The sequence below is a fragment of the Phlebotomus papatasi genome, chromosome 1 (assembly GCF_024763615.1).
Source record: "Phlebotomus papatasi isolate M1 chromosome 1, Ppap_2.1, whole genome shotgun sequence".
Taxonomy (NCBI): Eukaryota; Metazoa; Arthropoda; class Insecta; order Diptera; family Psychodidae; genus Phlebotomus; species Phlebotomus papatasi.
The window spans coordinates 82,734,454-82,750,172 of NC_077222.1; the positions used below are offsets into that span (position 1 = coordinate 82,734,454).

The 15,719-nt window shown below is 33.6% G+C and overlaps 1 protein-coding gene across 4 annotated transcripts; it reads right to left on the reverse strand.

The window, feature by feature from the left end:
- Positions 1–2,661: 2,661 nt before the first annotated feature.
- Positions 2,662–14,523, reverse strand: LOC129810401 (fibroblast growth factor receptor 3-like). Of its 4 annotated transcripts, XR_008752731.1 has the most exons (7): positions 14,248–14,523; positions 7,891–8,426; positions 7,622–7,835; positions 7,373–7,550; positions 3,740–3,876; positions 3,485–3,685; positions 2,662–3,383 (listed from the first exon to the last, which is right to left on the reverse strand). XR_008752731.1 is itself a non-coding variant. In XM_055860855.1 (6 exons), exons 2-6 carry the CDS (start codon positions 8,218–8,220, stop codon positions 3,579–3,581), a joined length of 966 nt encoding a protein of 321 aa, XP_055716830.1. In that variant the 5' UTR covers positions 8,221–8,391; positions 14,248–14,523; the 3' UTR covers positions 2,662–3,578. The 4 variants fall into 4 exon arrangements, 3 of the variants coding, with proteins under 3 accessions (XP_055716830.1, XP_055716828.1, XP_055716829.1); XM_055860855.1 differs by having other exon boundaries at positions 2,662–3,685; positions 7,891–8,391; XM_055860853.1 differs by having other exon boundaries at positions 2,662–3,685.
- Positions 14,524–15,719: the final 1,196 nt, after the last annotated feature.

The following is a 15,719-nucleotide window of genomic DNA, read 5'->3' on the forward strand; positions in this document are numbered from 1 at the left end:
TATATTTTTTGTTTATTCGTATACTTCTGACTCATTCCAGAACAATAGAATTATCATTTCTTTACTTATTTTTTGATTTTAAAGGGCTTTTGTACTTTATGAATCAATTTTATCGCTAATAGACTATAGCACCAAAAGAGCATGCTAAAAATAATTCACGGAGTGCTATATCTCGTAAGTTCAAGTATTTCGCAAAGTTGAAAGTTTAAATTCCATAGGTTTTTTTAATTTCATTTGAGATAACGATTATTTGAGTTCAAAAATTAAAAAGACTCTACCGATTTGGCAAAATATAAGTTATTTATGGCAAGTCTTAAAACTCCTGATAAACCTAAATTGGTTCTAACCGTTTGTACACTGAAAAAAAAGAGGGTGCGATTAACATTTTTTCCTCAGAAATTTAACACTTTTTAGGTGGAAAAATATATCAACATTTTTTAATTATGGGTAAAATTAACATGAAAAAGGGTACTTTTAACCCCTAATACACCAAAAAAGGGTAATATTTACACCGATTTTGGATCAATACTGCAGAGTAAAATTAACATTTCCGGAATGTTATTTTAACTTTTTTCGGATTTCTCTCAGTGTATTAGTATAAATACGAAATATACTTGTATTATTTCCATAATGACTATTATATGACTTTCAAGTCAGTTAAGATCAGAGTTCTCCTCAAAGTTTGAGATGCTTTTCCTCATATGTACGGTATCTAAACTAGGTTTATTTGACTATCAATACCACATCTACATAATAAAAATCAATTATTCATGCCCTGAAATCTTATTTACGATAAGTTATAGTTTCTGTACGAGTATACGTCCCACTTGAATATTTTAGCAATATTACTATTATTCTCTATTTTAAAATTATATAATTGAAATTTATTTGTGCTAGTAAATTTGGGAAGAAACCTATCCGAGAAATTAGTAAAATATTGGAAAATCCATTTATTATGCCATTTGATAAATATATTTAATTCTGCTCTATAAAAGCATAGTAAGAATATAACTTTTTGCAATTTTTACCTTAAATAATTAAACGAAGTCTTTACACAAAAGTTTCATGTTGAAAAAAAATATGAGCATATTTCAGATATCATGGTGAGTTCTAGTGAGTTTTTCCTAAGTACCTCATTCTGCAATGGTAAACAAGCTTTCACTGTGATTTCAAGAGCCATGTTTTGAGCAGATCAAAAAGTATTATGAAAAAGGGTTTCCAACAGTAATGAGACCGAGTTATATAGAGATGAAAGAAAATTTCCACTGGATGAATTCATTGGACTGAAGTGGTCTAAAAATTAATCACACCATTTTTATCTCTCATCTTGAATACAAACAACTCTGCTCTCGACACATTTTCCACATTAATGGATGTGTAAATTTTAGGAATTCGTGCAATAAAGGGGTAATAAAGGGTGTATGCTATATGCTAAAGGGATAGAGAAGTTGATGGGGTGATACGATATGATAATACTGTGGGTCTATATGAGAGACCACGTGGTGAACAATTTTATCAATGCCACGAAATCGCTGATATTCGCATCGGAAATACTGCTGCAATGCGGTTTACACAAATTTTCACGAGCTGCCGGTGGGAAAATCCAAAAAGTACATTTAATATATATGGTCAGGTTACACCCCTTGGCACCCCAACTTACATCAATTATATAAATATAGGATGGGTTATACTCACTGGAATATAAAGTGCCAAAACAGCATGATCCACAAAATTTTATCTAGCCACTAAATATAATAATTGAATTAACTTTGCAAAAATGTTTTTAATTGCCATCGAAGTTGAGCTATTCACTTTATCATTTTCCTACGATTTGCCAATTGATTTTTTCACGCTGATCACTTAAGGATTGAATGTGGAAAATTTTCCATTTCCTCCCCATTAGCGATTAAGAGAAAGATCCGGAAATCATGGGATATTGCATAAGGGTTGCGAGAAATGAGAGTCAGAAAATGGAGAAATAAAACTTTAATGCATTGATTAGTGTTTTTGGCAGCCGGTGCCACATTTTACACCAACCCCCAGAAGGGATTCTCTAACCCAGATCTGCCAACTTTGGACTTGTGTGAATTATCGGGGAGCGTGGGTTGGACAAAAAGCCGCAAAAACGCCTCCACATTTGGCAAAAATCTCACTTGGCCCAACCCAACCCATTCACATTTTCAACAATCACTTTTCAGCCAAGTGCAAATGGGGTTGATTGCTACTAAAGACAGCCAGATTTCGGTGGTAGACAAGAACAGTGAAATTCCTGAGTTCACATTAAAGAAAACTTTCACATGAAAGGGACGGAAAAAAAACAAATCTCATCCAGGAATCTCTTCCTCAAAATGCAATTTTCCTCATTTATTCATGTGTCTTACATATAAATTATTCTATCATATGTTCATGGAATATCTTTGTAACACCGTCCTATCACTTAATTCTATGAAACGTCACACCTTTTTTGTCCTTCTAACCACATAGAAATACTCCGAAATAGAGTTTTTTTTCATACCTTTGACTTATTTCCTTTCACAGAGATCAAAGTACTTTTACTTCATGGGAATTTATTTACAAAAAAAAATCTTAGGCGCTAGGGGGAAGTGGGGCACCTTTGATAGTGGGGCACCTTTGAAATTAGGATTTTTCACCTATTTTTAAATAAAATTGGGTCTTATCATGATATAATTTATCTGCACAAACAGATTGATAAGCTAAATTACATTATAATATAGCTCAGTTCCATTTAAACATAGGAGAAAAATCCCAATTTCAAAGGTGCCCCACTTTCAAAGGTGCCCCACTTCCCCCTACACAAAGTTTTTCGCATAAAAATCATCCGTTGCACTCACTCTTATTGATATTCTACATCGGTGTGAGTGAAATGTAAAGTTTTAACTGCGAAAACACCATTAAGGGAGGCTGGGGCAGTTCACGAATGCATGACTTAACATTCATATTTTTAGGATAATAAATTAATATCTATTGTACAATATATTGCCCAATGGAGAATCCCAAGTCAAACAAATGCAATATATTTATGGCAGTTTACATTCATTTGGGAAAAAAGTTGAACTATGTGAAACTGCCCCATCCTTCCCTGTCTTCCCAGAATTTTCACATAAATATTGTTATTTTTAATTTTTACATCTCCCTCATCGCCAGTATGAGCGGAATAAACATTTTCTTTTTACGCGAAAATGAAAACTCTGCGTGCATTATCTTAGTATTTGACTATACTTTATTTATCCTAACTAAATATAGGTATGAAAAAAGTATTTTTTTATTGTGAAAAAAAAGTTTGATATTCGTTATTGAGTTTCACGTAAATTTCACCCTAAAGTTATCTCATAGAAAATTCATGAGAAATCCAATTTTACGCTCTGGTATATTCATTAGGAGAAAAGAAAATGCAAATAATTAATGTGAAATTCTGTGAAACATTTAAGTTGATGATCTGCTTACAATTTACTAGTTCTTTTACCTTTTTTTATAGTGTTTTACACAACTTTTAATACATTCCTTGAACTCCTTGAGTTCAGTTAAGGGTGAATGTGACCACTGGCTATCGTCCAAGATCACCGACGATGGACAAAGAAGTGAGAAACTGACGAGAAAATTGTTGCCCATGCTATTGGAGTCCACCTTGTGGAGCCTCCGTGTTGCATTGCGGCAGGATTTTCACCTATAAAAGAGTTAATTAAAATGCATCGTTCAACAAGAGCAGACTCAGACTCACCATTGAGTACATGGACGGTGACTGTTGTTGCGGCTACATCGGCCAAAGAGCAAGTGTAGTTTCCGGAATCGTAACGATTGGCATTTGCAATATACAAACGGCTCACTGCTCCACCAGGCTTCAAATCTGTCTTAACGCTGCAAAACAAAATAAACTAACTTTATGATTTTCGGTCAATGAGATTACACAAAAGGAAAATTGATATCACAGAAATGTCCATCGAATTTCTCGCTTTTATTTGCTTTTATTCCACAGAATTTTTTATTCTTTTCTTAGCTGTACTAAATTACATCGATATAACAAATAAAATTAAAGATTCAGTGCAAATCAAACTTGAACTTTATTTGTAATTAAAGTTTATATTTTCAACATCAAGTTTTTTGTTCACAAACAGTCCCAAACAAACATTTAATCGTATCATTACTGATTTTAAAAGCCCGAGAAAAAAAGATAAAAATCCCTTTGTACATAGAAAGCCTTATGCCTCATTTTTGTGTTAATAATTACTGTTCCACATAAATTGAAGTGTTAACTAATATTAGAATTACAAATAAATAAAAAGTCTAAATTAGCGTTTTAAGAGGCTCTCAACAAGAGTCACATTGGTATGTTTACAAATTCATTGTGGTTGTCAAAATTTGGGGAGGTTGTGTAAGTTGGTCTTCAAACTAGAAGTTTAGCTCAGTTACCGAAGATCTCAAAATCCTAAATAACGAGCAATTTTATTGCTTTCTGAGCACCTAAATAGGTCATTTACCTTTAATAATCCAATTCTAAGTTAAATTTTTCCAAAAAATCGTGATTAATAAGAAAATAGAGAAGTTTAACTATATGGATAAGTCTTAGGTCTGAATCCCGTAAAAGAGTCCAAATAGACTCAGGCTAATCTTCGAGAATATTTAGCATGTATAATTTAGCAGTAATGGATTAAGCAAAAGAAATTTATCCAATGGACCTCAATTCGATGATCCTAAGCCCTTAGTCTATTCCCCAGCCTTGGTCTATTTGAATCCTTAAAATTTATAACTGGCAATATATCAGTTAAATCAGTTGTCGTTTTGAACTAATATAAAGTAAAATTTGGAATTCAAAAGTATGTGCAATTCTAATTTGGATATTCGGACTAAATATGATAACCTAGTTATAATTTAATAGGAGAGACTGGGAAAAAAAGTCACAAAACGGATATTTTATTTTTTTACAAGCTACTCGAGCGCTTCAAAAATTTCTAATTAGCGCAGTTTTATAGGAAATTTACTGCTCTACAACTTTGTGAAAGTCATTTTCCTCTATTTTGTAAGGAAATACGTTTATCGAGCCAATTTCTAAAAGGTAATTTTGTGACTATTCTCAAAAATGCTGGGGAAAATAGTACCAGACATTGGGTATTATCATATTTTGATTCGCTTCAATACGGGCTTCCGTAAATTTGACAAAAAATACCTAGAGGACATACTTTCATAGAAAATTTATTCATCTACACTTTTGTAAAACACCGTTTTCTCTGCGAGAAAGGTGAGAAAACTAGAAAAACGCTTTTCTAGCTATTTTAGAAAAAAAAACATACAAAAGACTGCAAATAGTTTGACCACTGCAAACAACAAGCGGCGAGACATGATAATGATGAAATTGCTTCGCTTTTTTGTTACTTTTTGCTCTATACCTTTTGTTACTTTTTACCCCAAGTGGCCATTTTTAATAAAAGGATTTCAGGAGAAAAGAACTTTTGTGAAATTCTAGAATAGATAGCAGATTCGTATTCAAAAAATCCAAATTATTTAGAAAATATTCACCAGTGAATCAATTTTGGAAAATAAGTAGGTAATAATTGTTATCTTCCGCAAGGAAAATATTTCAAAAATTGGGCTAAAAATTTCGATATTTTTTAATTTCTAAATTCCTTGTTTGAATTCTAAGAAACTTACAACATTGAAGAAGGTCTATGGAGGTTATCTATAGAAAAAAATTTGAGCCGCTATCTTTTTTACCTTGGAAGATATTGAATTTTGAATTTTTCGATTTGTGACTTTTTGCCCCAGTCTCCCCTAATGATGCAATTCTAAAGTACTTTAAAGATTTATTTAATTAACGTTTTTTTTAAATAAGTTTTAAATTTATTAGGTTATGGTGGCCTTGTCTCTTAAAGGCACGTAAGTGGCCACTTAATTATGTAAGAAAATGAATACTTATGCGACTAAAAACAAGGTCAAATATGAATTATTTTGCCAAGAGGATTTTGTACAGTTATTTGTGAGATAAGATTCTGTAGCTGTTCTGTTATAATAAAATTGATTTTTCCGATTTAAAACTTAAATGCCCTCAATGGCAGTCATATGAATTTAAAAATTCTATAAAGTATTAGAATTTTGTAAGATGTGTAAATCTATTTGCAATGAATTGTATACGTTTAAAAAAATCTTGGCTGTTATAAACGTTATTGAAATCCGTCCCTGGGCGCTTATAAGCCGCTGTGGTGTCATGGCTTCTACATTATTAACTTATGACATCATTAAATTCTGACAAATACAACCAGAGATATAAAAGATTTCAATCAATAGAACGTCGATTATACTTATTCTAATATTGGTTAACGTTTTGGTGCATGATCTCTAAAAGTGGGAGGATAAATGTAAGGCAAAGATCATAAAAAATCAAAATTTATTACTGAATTATAAAGACGTGATTTTGAATTTCGTAACTTCAATTGTCGTGCTTTGATTACACCCAGAGACCACCTCCATGTTTTTTTTCTGAAAAATCTATCTCCAGAATTTAAGAATAAATCACTTGAATTTGTAAGTAATCACTGAACAACAGTATGAGGAATTTTAGAAAGTCGTAGTTGAGACTCAAATATCGAATAAAATGTTATTAGTAAGATACAGGTTCGATTTTTAAGCTTCAACCTCTTAAGGACATGAGTTGGACCACATCATTGACGCTAGCATATTTTATTTAGGGCAAGGAATCAGAAAATTCGATTTTGACCATTTCTCAAATGCTGAATGCTTTCACAATCCATTTTAAACTCTTTAATTTTTTTAACAACGCTATCAATTGTATCAGTGCCAAATTTCGGATAGCTTGCAATGCTTGCAATATTTCACACTCCTCTTCTTTCCCAAAATTCAATTATTTTTAGTTGTTTTTTTTTTATTTCTATGGGTTGTACAATGCCAAAGCAAAAATGAGCTTTGATTTCATTTAACGATACACTCACTACCAAGAATCAACATGTACTAACTACCCATCATTCTCTGCGATACCCATCTTGAAGAAATAACAGGCTAAAATTAGAAACGCTCTTAGGTGAAATTGCTGCCACTGTGAGTGATATCTATGATGTCGATTCAAATATAAATATGGAGGTTAATCACTCGTTGGCAAATAATTTAGGCAAATTAGGAGTATATTATTATTAGAAAGAAACGAATTTACTCTTTCAAAGAAATTCATATAAAAGTTCTTGGAGGAACTGGAGCCTCGACAAATTATATCGTAAAATTATATGTTAAAATTATATAAATCAGCAAAACTCTTTATAGGTTTTGCAAAGACGGACCATCAAACCTAAGTATTTTTTATAAGTAAAGCAATTGAAATTGAGTATTTCTTGTTAGAAATGGAACATACCTAATTCCACCGCGGCTAGTGTCATAGTTCAACATTCGTTGACCGTGTTTCCACATGACATAGGTTGTAGGTTGTGGTACCTTGCTGATCACACATTTTAATTCGATCGTACTACCAGCCTTGTAAAACTTATCTGCCCCGGCACCGCCTCGTTCGTCCACGATTTCCACACGCGGAACTGAGAGTAACACAACGTGAGTTTAAGCAAAAGGCGAAGAGGAAGCGACGCGACGGCTAAAAGGAACTTACCCACAACTGTGAGGTAAACCAAGAAAACGAGGGGTGGATGTGACGAAACTTGGCATTCGTAGTGACCCTCATCGCGTTCGTTAGCAAACTCGATAAGTAACTGCCAGTCATTGGGAGGTTGATACTCAAGCTGGTAGCGTGAATCACTACTGTAGGTATGACGACCAAATGTGATCAATTGTAATTGATCTTCCTTACGACGGACCCAAGATACCTGTAGGAATTGGTGAAGAGAAATCAAAGATATACGTAAAAGTATGAGAACTCACCGTCTTCTCCCGGAGATCGTTCACTCGACAGTGGAGGTGAACATGACTTCCGAGTTGTGTGGTAACATTGGCTGCAGCAGTTGGTTCCTCGAAAAATGGTTGAGGTTCACGGGTAGTTGTTTCCAGAGACTCTGCACTATCATCAGTGTCACCGCCGTCTGGAGTATCCGTGAATGGAGAAGAGAATTCTTGCCAGAAGCCTTTTGGCAAGGAATCAAAAGGATCACCATCACGTGGTCGTAAGATGGGAGGAGGAGGTCCTCGAGCTGACACCAAGGCGACCACTAGGGTCACTTCAAACAGTAGCAGCGTCACTCGTCGCCGCCTCATGGCGACGCTCGTGGACGCCGCTTCACACTTTCAAACACTCTCTAGCTCTATAAACCGCCATATGAACGCGTCTCTATAGCCGGTTTGGATATCAACCACACAGGGTTTTCCCAATTTTCCTGAGGCTCAATTGTCTTTTTCACTTCACTTCATTATTCAGCTGTTCATGTGCTTAGTGAGACATGATGGAAGTCACAGGCAAAAATCTACAAGTCACAGTGAATGTAGGATGGATGGGTAGCCCCAAAGGGTTTAATTACCATCTAATTGTCTTAATTGAGAGAGTGGAGTGAAAATAATATTAGACACCCCAAAAAATTCATTCTGAAACTCTAATGAATTATGTAAATTTTACCCCCTCGAATTCTTTCCTATTCACCTCTAACTTGGGTTTAAGATAATTTCTTAATATTTCATATTAAGTATGCCTGAGGGTGAAATTTTAGGGTTTTTGCATGCTTTATTATACGTGACTCATGAACTTATAATTTAATAATTAAAAAATTTTCAGTAAGAAAAATGTTTTTTGGGCGGAAATTGGGGTTGCCGATTAATTAAATGCGATAAGCGACAAGCGCATCATGAGGGTTGTCGCAGGCTAGATTGGATGTTTATCAATCCTCTCACTATGCTATCTGGCTAAATCCTTCACCCTCGTGAGAATTGTCTTCCCAAACTCTCTGCACAAATGCCCCAATTACATACAAACATATTCTACATCACGTATTACTGTGAGCTTTTGAGCTTCCATTTAATGGAATTTCTCTATAGCCGGTTTTTCAAAATAAAAAAAAAACTTTCAGTCAATTTTTTTTATCACTCTTTTGTATATATTTTATTATTTAAAACATTATTTTACTATACCACCATCATATGAAAGTAATTTATTTTATGTCAATTTGGAACGGGTATTTTATAAACGTAGATATATGTGAGCTTACAAAAAATATATTGTGCAATTTTTCCTGATAATTTCTTCTCCATTGAAGCACGTCGCTGCGAAAAAAAATACACCATATGCGCTATGAAGAAATGATATAGGAAGAGGTAATATTACCGTATGAAAAACAAATATACTTTATGGAGGATAAATTTATTTCCCCACAGTTCCCTTTAATTACTCTTCAGCGTGCCAAGTGAAGATTCTACTCAAGAAGCTTAAGAGTGAGCTTTCATCTACCGTGGAAAGCATTGGAAGCGAGAGAAAGGGAAACTTTTTCTGCATAATTCAATGCGGCAATATCTATGTTGCTTTAGAACATGATTATCCCATTTTGTGAAACCTCTTTTAGTCTTCACACAATCTGCCTTTACACACCACATCTACACACTACAGATTTAAGGGAAGGTGGGGCAACTTCCTTCATACATAAATAGGTATTATACGGATTTTGGTAAATTGAGGCGCTCGGAGCAAAAAAACTCTAATTCGTATGCATTTCCCTATTAAAATAGCGTTTTTTTTTGCTCTGAGCTCCTCAATTGTATCTAACAGACCAACAATGAACTGCTATATTTTGTAATCACATATGCAGATATTACTTTTTCACATTAGCTATTTTCTTCAAATTATTGAAATAATTTTTGCGTAGATATGTTCAAATAATTACTTTACATCAAATGAAAATTGTAGATTTGGTTGTATAAAATTAATAAAAGGGTACAATAATAAAAGGGGAAAGCGCGCAATTTTCGGATTGTTACACGAACAAATGGATTTTATTGAAATTTTGTCAAAAGGATGTTATTAACCAATTTGACAAAACTTTTTCTTGCATTTTATATGAAAAACACCTTTTTGACAAACTTTTAACAAGATTCAGTTGGCCGCCGATTTGACAAAACTTTTCCATATTCTGTATGGAAGAACAAACTTTTTACAAACTTGTCTTGTTAATTTGACAAAACATTTTTTCAGAGTATGTTTTTAATAAAGTTAATCCATGGTTCTTTTCAAAAAATTGAGGCATTTGACTACGTATTAAATTATAATATTATATATAAAAAAAAATATAATATTATAACGGATCAAATTCATTAAAAGTAATTGTTCGAAGCTGAAAAATGCGACCAATTTTAGTGTAGATTTTTCCCTGTTTTCGTACACATTTCACGAGATATCTCCAAAACTACGCAGGTTGCCAATTTGGGCTTTTAGGTTGCCTATTCAATATTAAGTTGGCTTTTATTTCACATTTGTATTTTTGCTAATTCATTCTACACTGACAAAAAACGGCTAATAAATCCAAAAGTTTTTTCGGCGCGCTAGAAACATATGGGAAACATAGGAAATGTCATGCCCCTGGTTCGAAGCCTGAGTCGTGCTAAGGTAACACGCTTTTCCATACTACGTAAAATTATTTGAACCTAAAAGGCTATGGGTTATTTTACATATGCCAATTGCAAATATCAGTAATCTATTTAACAATATCGGTGCATTTAATTTTTTCTCTGTTTAAAGAAAATAATTTTTATAAAAAATTAGTGTATCGCAAAAATACACTTAGTTCCTGTAAAGGACATACATCTAACTAAATGTGCCACGGTTTATTGGTTCCGTAGGTAAAGTACACAATTCAATTTAATTCTATTCTATTTAATCTATATCCAATCTTGCGTCTGCCAACTAACTTCATTACCGATCTCATCAAGCAAAACGGCAAAAAACTCCTGAATCACGGATCATTACAATCAATACAATAATCATTACAATTCATATTGAGCTTAGGTAAATTTTAATTATATTAATTACATAGCGTACTAACACGTAGCTCGTTAATTACTCTATATCAATGATACCGGAATAATACGACAAAACGCAAGAAGGAGAGATGAACGGCAGTAGGACTCCAAATAAGGATGTGCTGCTGCCGCTGAGTCGCGTACATATTACATAGAATCAGGCTGATTCTCGAGAATATTTAATCAGTAAAATTTGAAAATAAAGATTTATCGAAAACTCTATTAACACTGAGGGCTTAGGGTCATCGAATTGATCCTATCAGGCTGACATTGTTTAGGCCCTAAAGTACTTTATTTTGGAACAAAGATACAAGGGACATCTGGACCGTTCGAGGAACATTGGCGATCCCTGGTGCACTTCCCTTATACCGATTATATTTACAACACTCGACAAGGCTATGATCAGTTGTATTTCAAATTCTAGTAAATTTACAATGTCACCAAATTCTTTTATTAATAATAATTGTTACAGACGCCTCACCCTTTTTCGAGAATTTCTTGAATTTTTCCTAAATTTATTGGCAAATAACGCTTATTTATTGGACATATAAATGTTCTGCAAAAACATACAATATACAGTTTTCCTACCAAAAGTTTAGCTCAGTTTCTGAAGGTCTCAAATTTATACGAAATCATGCAATTGCAGTGCGTTTAAAAATTTGGTAGATGATTTTTTATTATCTTATGTGAAATTTTTTTAGAAATTTCGCCCATATTAAGAAATTACAATATTAAACCAATCTGAAGACCCTAAAAATAGTTTCCGAGTAGAGGCTTAGTCTAGTTCTTGAATGTCTCGGAATGCTAAATAACAACCAATTTTAATGGTTTTTCGAAATCTAATAAACTATTTACCTTTAATATCTAATAATAACACAAAATTTTCTTAAAATTAACTGATAAGAAATTAGAAAAAAAGCCATGTGTTCTATAGTGCAATTGATAAAAGCGTTCGACTCTTGGGCGGTATGACCCCCGGCTCGACTGTCACAGTTGTGAGTTCGAGTCCCTCCCGGTGTAAGTGATTGAAGGGTCTGAATGAACATTTTGTAGCCCAGTACATAAAAGTAAATATTAATAAATAATAAATCAAAACCTTAGGTCTAATGTCCAACGCACAATAACTTTTGTTTTGTAAACATGTTTTCGAAACTGCCTATAAGAGTGAGCGAGACGACTAGATCGAGATCTCAGTCTCTCTCACAAGAAGCTCCGAAAACATGTTTACAAACAAAAGTGATTGTGCGCTAGGCATAAAACTCGTATGATACATGCTTCAGATCTAAGGGCCTTAACAGACTTGAGGATCAGCCGAGAGACGGCTTAGCGTAATTATATTCGAAATAATGATTAAACCACATTTCTATCGTTTTCCACTAAGCCGTCTCTCGGCTTCTTAAGTCCTAAGTGTGTCAAGGACCTAAGGCTTAGCCATATGGCTTAACTGTTCCAATTCCTTATCAATCACTATTTTCTGGAGAAAATTAATTTAACATTTTATTATTAAAGACAAATGACCTATTAGGTTCTCAATAAGCAATAAAATTGCTCGTTATTTGAGATTTTGAAAGCTTTGGGAACTGGGCTAAACCTGCAACACAGTAGACTCTCAGATTCGGGCATTTTGCATCGAAATACCATCCAACTTATAAAGAAATTCAGAAGTGAAACTGATTGAAACAAAACGAAATACTTAATGAATTTTCCCACTAAAAAAATTATTGCATGTTCCACATACAACACTCAATAATGAAAAACCACAACACAACTAAAAAAAACCACAACAAATTTGAGCATATTCACTTCATTCGACAAACCAACAAACAAACCAGATCTGAAAAATATTTAAAAAAAAAAAACTTTTTTAAATGTAACTGCCGCTCATTTATAAAGCAGCCTGATCTTTAAAACAAAAACGAATTCGAGAGAGTCTGCTGTAATACTGTCTCTGAAAAAGTTTCTAGACTCAACGAAGATTTTAGAACATGTTAGAAATCACTAATTAATTACTCCAATTATGTTACTGCTATTCTTATCCTTTTATCGAAATTAAATCTGATTGGTAGATTGCCTGTCCTTATTGCAGGAAATGTATTCTTCCTACTTTTTTCTCTATTCAAGATTTTTAACTGAAAATATTTTTCTCGCCATTAGCTATCTAAAGGTACGAAAGGTACGAAAAGAGTATGAGGGTTTCGAGGTGAGATAAGTCTTAATAACCTATTATTTTTTTTCACGTCTAAAACTCGACTTTAAACTATTAAGTCGGATATGCATCACTTCCGTAGATATATCTCAAACGTTAAGTATACAAATATTTTAATCGCTCAACAATAATACTGTATGCCAACATAACTAATTTTATTCTAAAGATTCCTGTTGAGAATTAACAATTGGATCAAGACGAATGCATCTGGTAGTGCAATAACTGGGGAACACCCCTTACTGGTGTATTTTGTTCTCCGCAATAATATCGACTGTTGAGTATTTCGCAATCGAGACGTTGATTGTCTCACGTGTAGTATTTTAGCGCAATAAAAGACATGAAAAACAAACTACCTCTATCGAAATTGCCCCATCCTCCCATAACAGGAGGAGAATTTGGCTTAGCAGCTCTTGAAATAACTTTTAATATCATAAAAGTTGTTTAACTCAAAAATATCATTACTCACACTTACGGTTGCACCAGAGTGTTTCTTGAACCATAAAAAATTTGTTATGCTTCTTTCTTTACTGCCTTTTGGAAACTTTAAGAATTTTTGTAGTCTTGGCAATAAAATTCGAACTTTTCCATAAAAGGTGTATAGATTTTGAAAATTAGTCAGAAATATTTTTATGGCGATGACAAAGTAGAGCTAATTTACCCCAAGAATTTTATATTAGCTGTGATTAAAAAAAATTGTCCATTAAGGTATCCTAAATCATCATTTATGTACTACAAAAAGGACTATAAGCCCAGATTCATAGAGCCATTATCATAAAGTTGTTAATAAAGTTTAACAGCTAATATATATTAATAATTCAATTAAATTCAAATCTCCTCACCTAACTTTTGCACAGATGTATGACTTTCAAACTAAGAGATAAATCATTTCTAACATTGGTTTTGAGGAGAAATTTTATAACTGGGAGTTTTGTCATTAGTGTTTCATAATCTGTTAGTTGCAGATAATTGCTGTATTTTATAATATTCTCAATGCAGAGAGTTGAGGTAATTGTGTGATGGTTTAAAATATAAGAATATGTGTTCAGTGGCTAGATATTTTGTTTTTGCTTAAACATTACCACTGCTATGCTATCAAAATCCACAATGAGCTTTTAGTATGGGGATACTTTCATCACATTTTCAGAAATATCCGGCTAATCCATGTATATCACTTTAAAGAACATTCCAATTAACAAGAAGTTCTACTACTTTTGTTCCGTTTAGCATGCACTACGGACTTGTCTCACAGTACGTCCGATACACTTCAACACGTTGGAAAAACAAATAATTTTACGAGAACTGCTACTAGTTAGATACTTCACGGTCGGAAGATGGTCGGAAACTGCTGCTTCAGTACGTCTATCATGGACTACATTCTCTTAAAATTTCCACGGGGGAAAAGCTGTAGATAAAGTAGAAGGATATGGTGGGGATGATAACCAAACTACGCAAGACCGGAATATTGTACTAGAATGAAGCTGGGGTGGACTTACATTAGTTACAGCGGCATCAAGCGTCAGAGATCAAGGAGTGGAGTTGAACACTGAATTTAATTACTGATAATTTGTGAATTATGTTTTCCTACCCGATTCCCCTCACTGAAATTCATGTGGGTCAAAAATAAAACCGAGGCGTTGAAAGATACACATCAATTTATTATATAACATTTGTGCATCGAACAATAATTTGGATTTTTGGTACAATCCCCATTATAAGAGTCAGATATTGTGTTTCTCTTAATAAAACAATGAATGAGGTGCGAAATCCGCACCAAAATAGCAGTTGAAATAATGTTGAGTTTGATGTGGGAATGAATTTCCCAGTGCGACTGTTTATTAATCTACATGTTTATTTAATGCGTCAATATTTCAGCAGTGTTAGAAATAATATTTAACAGTGGTGTGTAAAATAATTTAATGCTCAACATCAATTTACTTTACCGCATTGTTTATCTTTCGGTGATGGCGTAGATGACAGTCACCCGAAGGGTTGCCTTCTTGTGTTTTCCTTTTTCAAGTCATTTTCGGCAACGAGGATTTTGTGTAAGGCACAAAATGACAAGGAGCTAGGAAAAAAAAGATCTCGTCAAGATTTTTATATGTTGAGACAACTTTTTCAAACAAAAAAAAAGGACCAACGGGGAATGGGCATGACGATGAAAAGAAGACCAAACAAATGTATCCCTTTATGGCTGAGTTGTGAATTTTATATTATGGAAATCAAATCACGTTCAGACAACTACCCACTTGTGCTGCAGAGCAATAAAAGCCATCGTTGGGTGAAAATGAGAAAGTTCTTTTTTGCAAATCTTTCCATACAAGGAGAACAAAAAAAAAGAAAATCAGCCTGAGCCAATACACTACAAGTCTTGGAAGACTTTCTCAACTACATTTTGTACCAACTCCCTTCTGTACTTCAATGCCTCAAAAGCTCAATGTCATTGATGCCAATTAAAATCTCTTATTCTTGAAGAAGCTGAGCTTGAGAACTTCCACTAGAGAATGACAATTGTGATTTGATGAGAATACCGATCCTGCTTGTAATGAAACTT

Coding starts and splice junctions, on each gene's coding strand:
- LOC129810401 (XM_055860855.1), bottom strand. CDS start 8,220: ATGAGGCGGCGACGAGTGACGCTGCTACTGTTTGAAGTGACCCTAGTG. Junction 7,551..7,621: donor GGTTTACCTCACAGTTGTGG/GTAAGTTCCTTT, acceptor TGTTACTCTCAG/TTCCGCGTGTGGAAATCGTG. Junction 3,877..7,372: donor ACTAGCCGCGGTGGAATTAG/GTATGTTCCATT, acceptor TTTGTTTTGCAG/CGTTAAGACAGATTTGAAGC.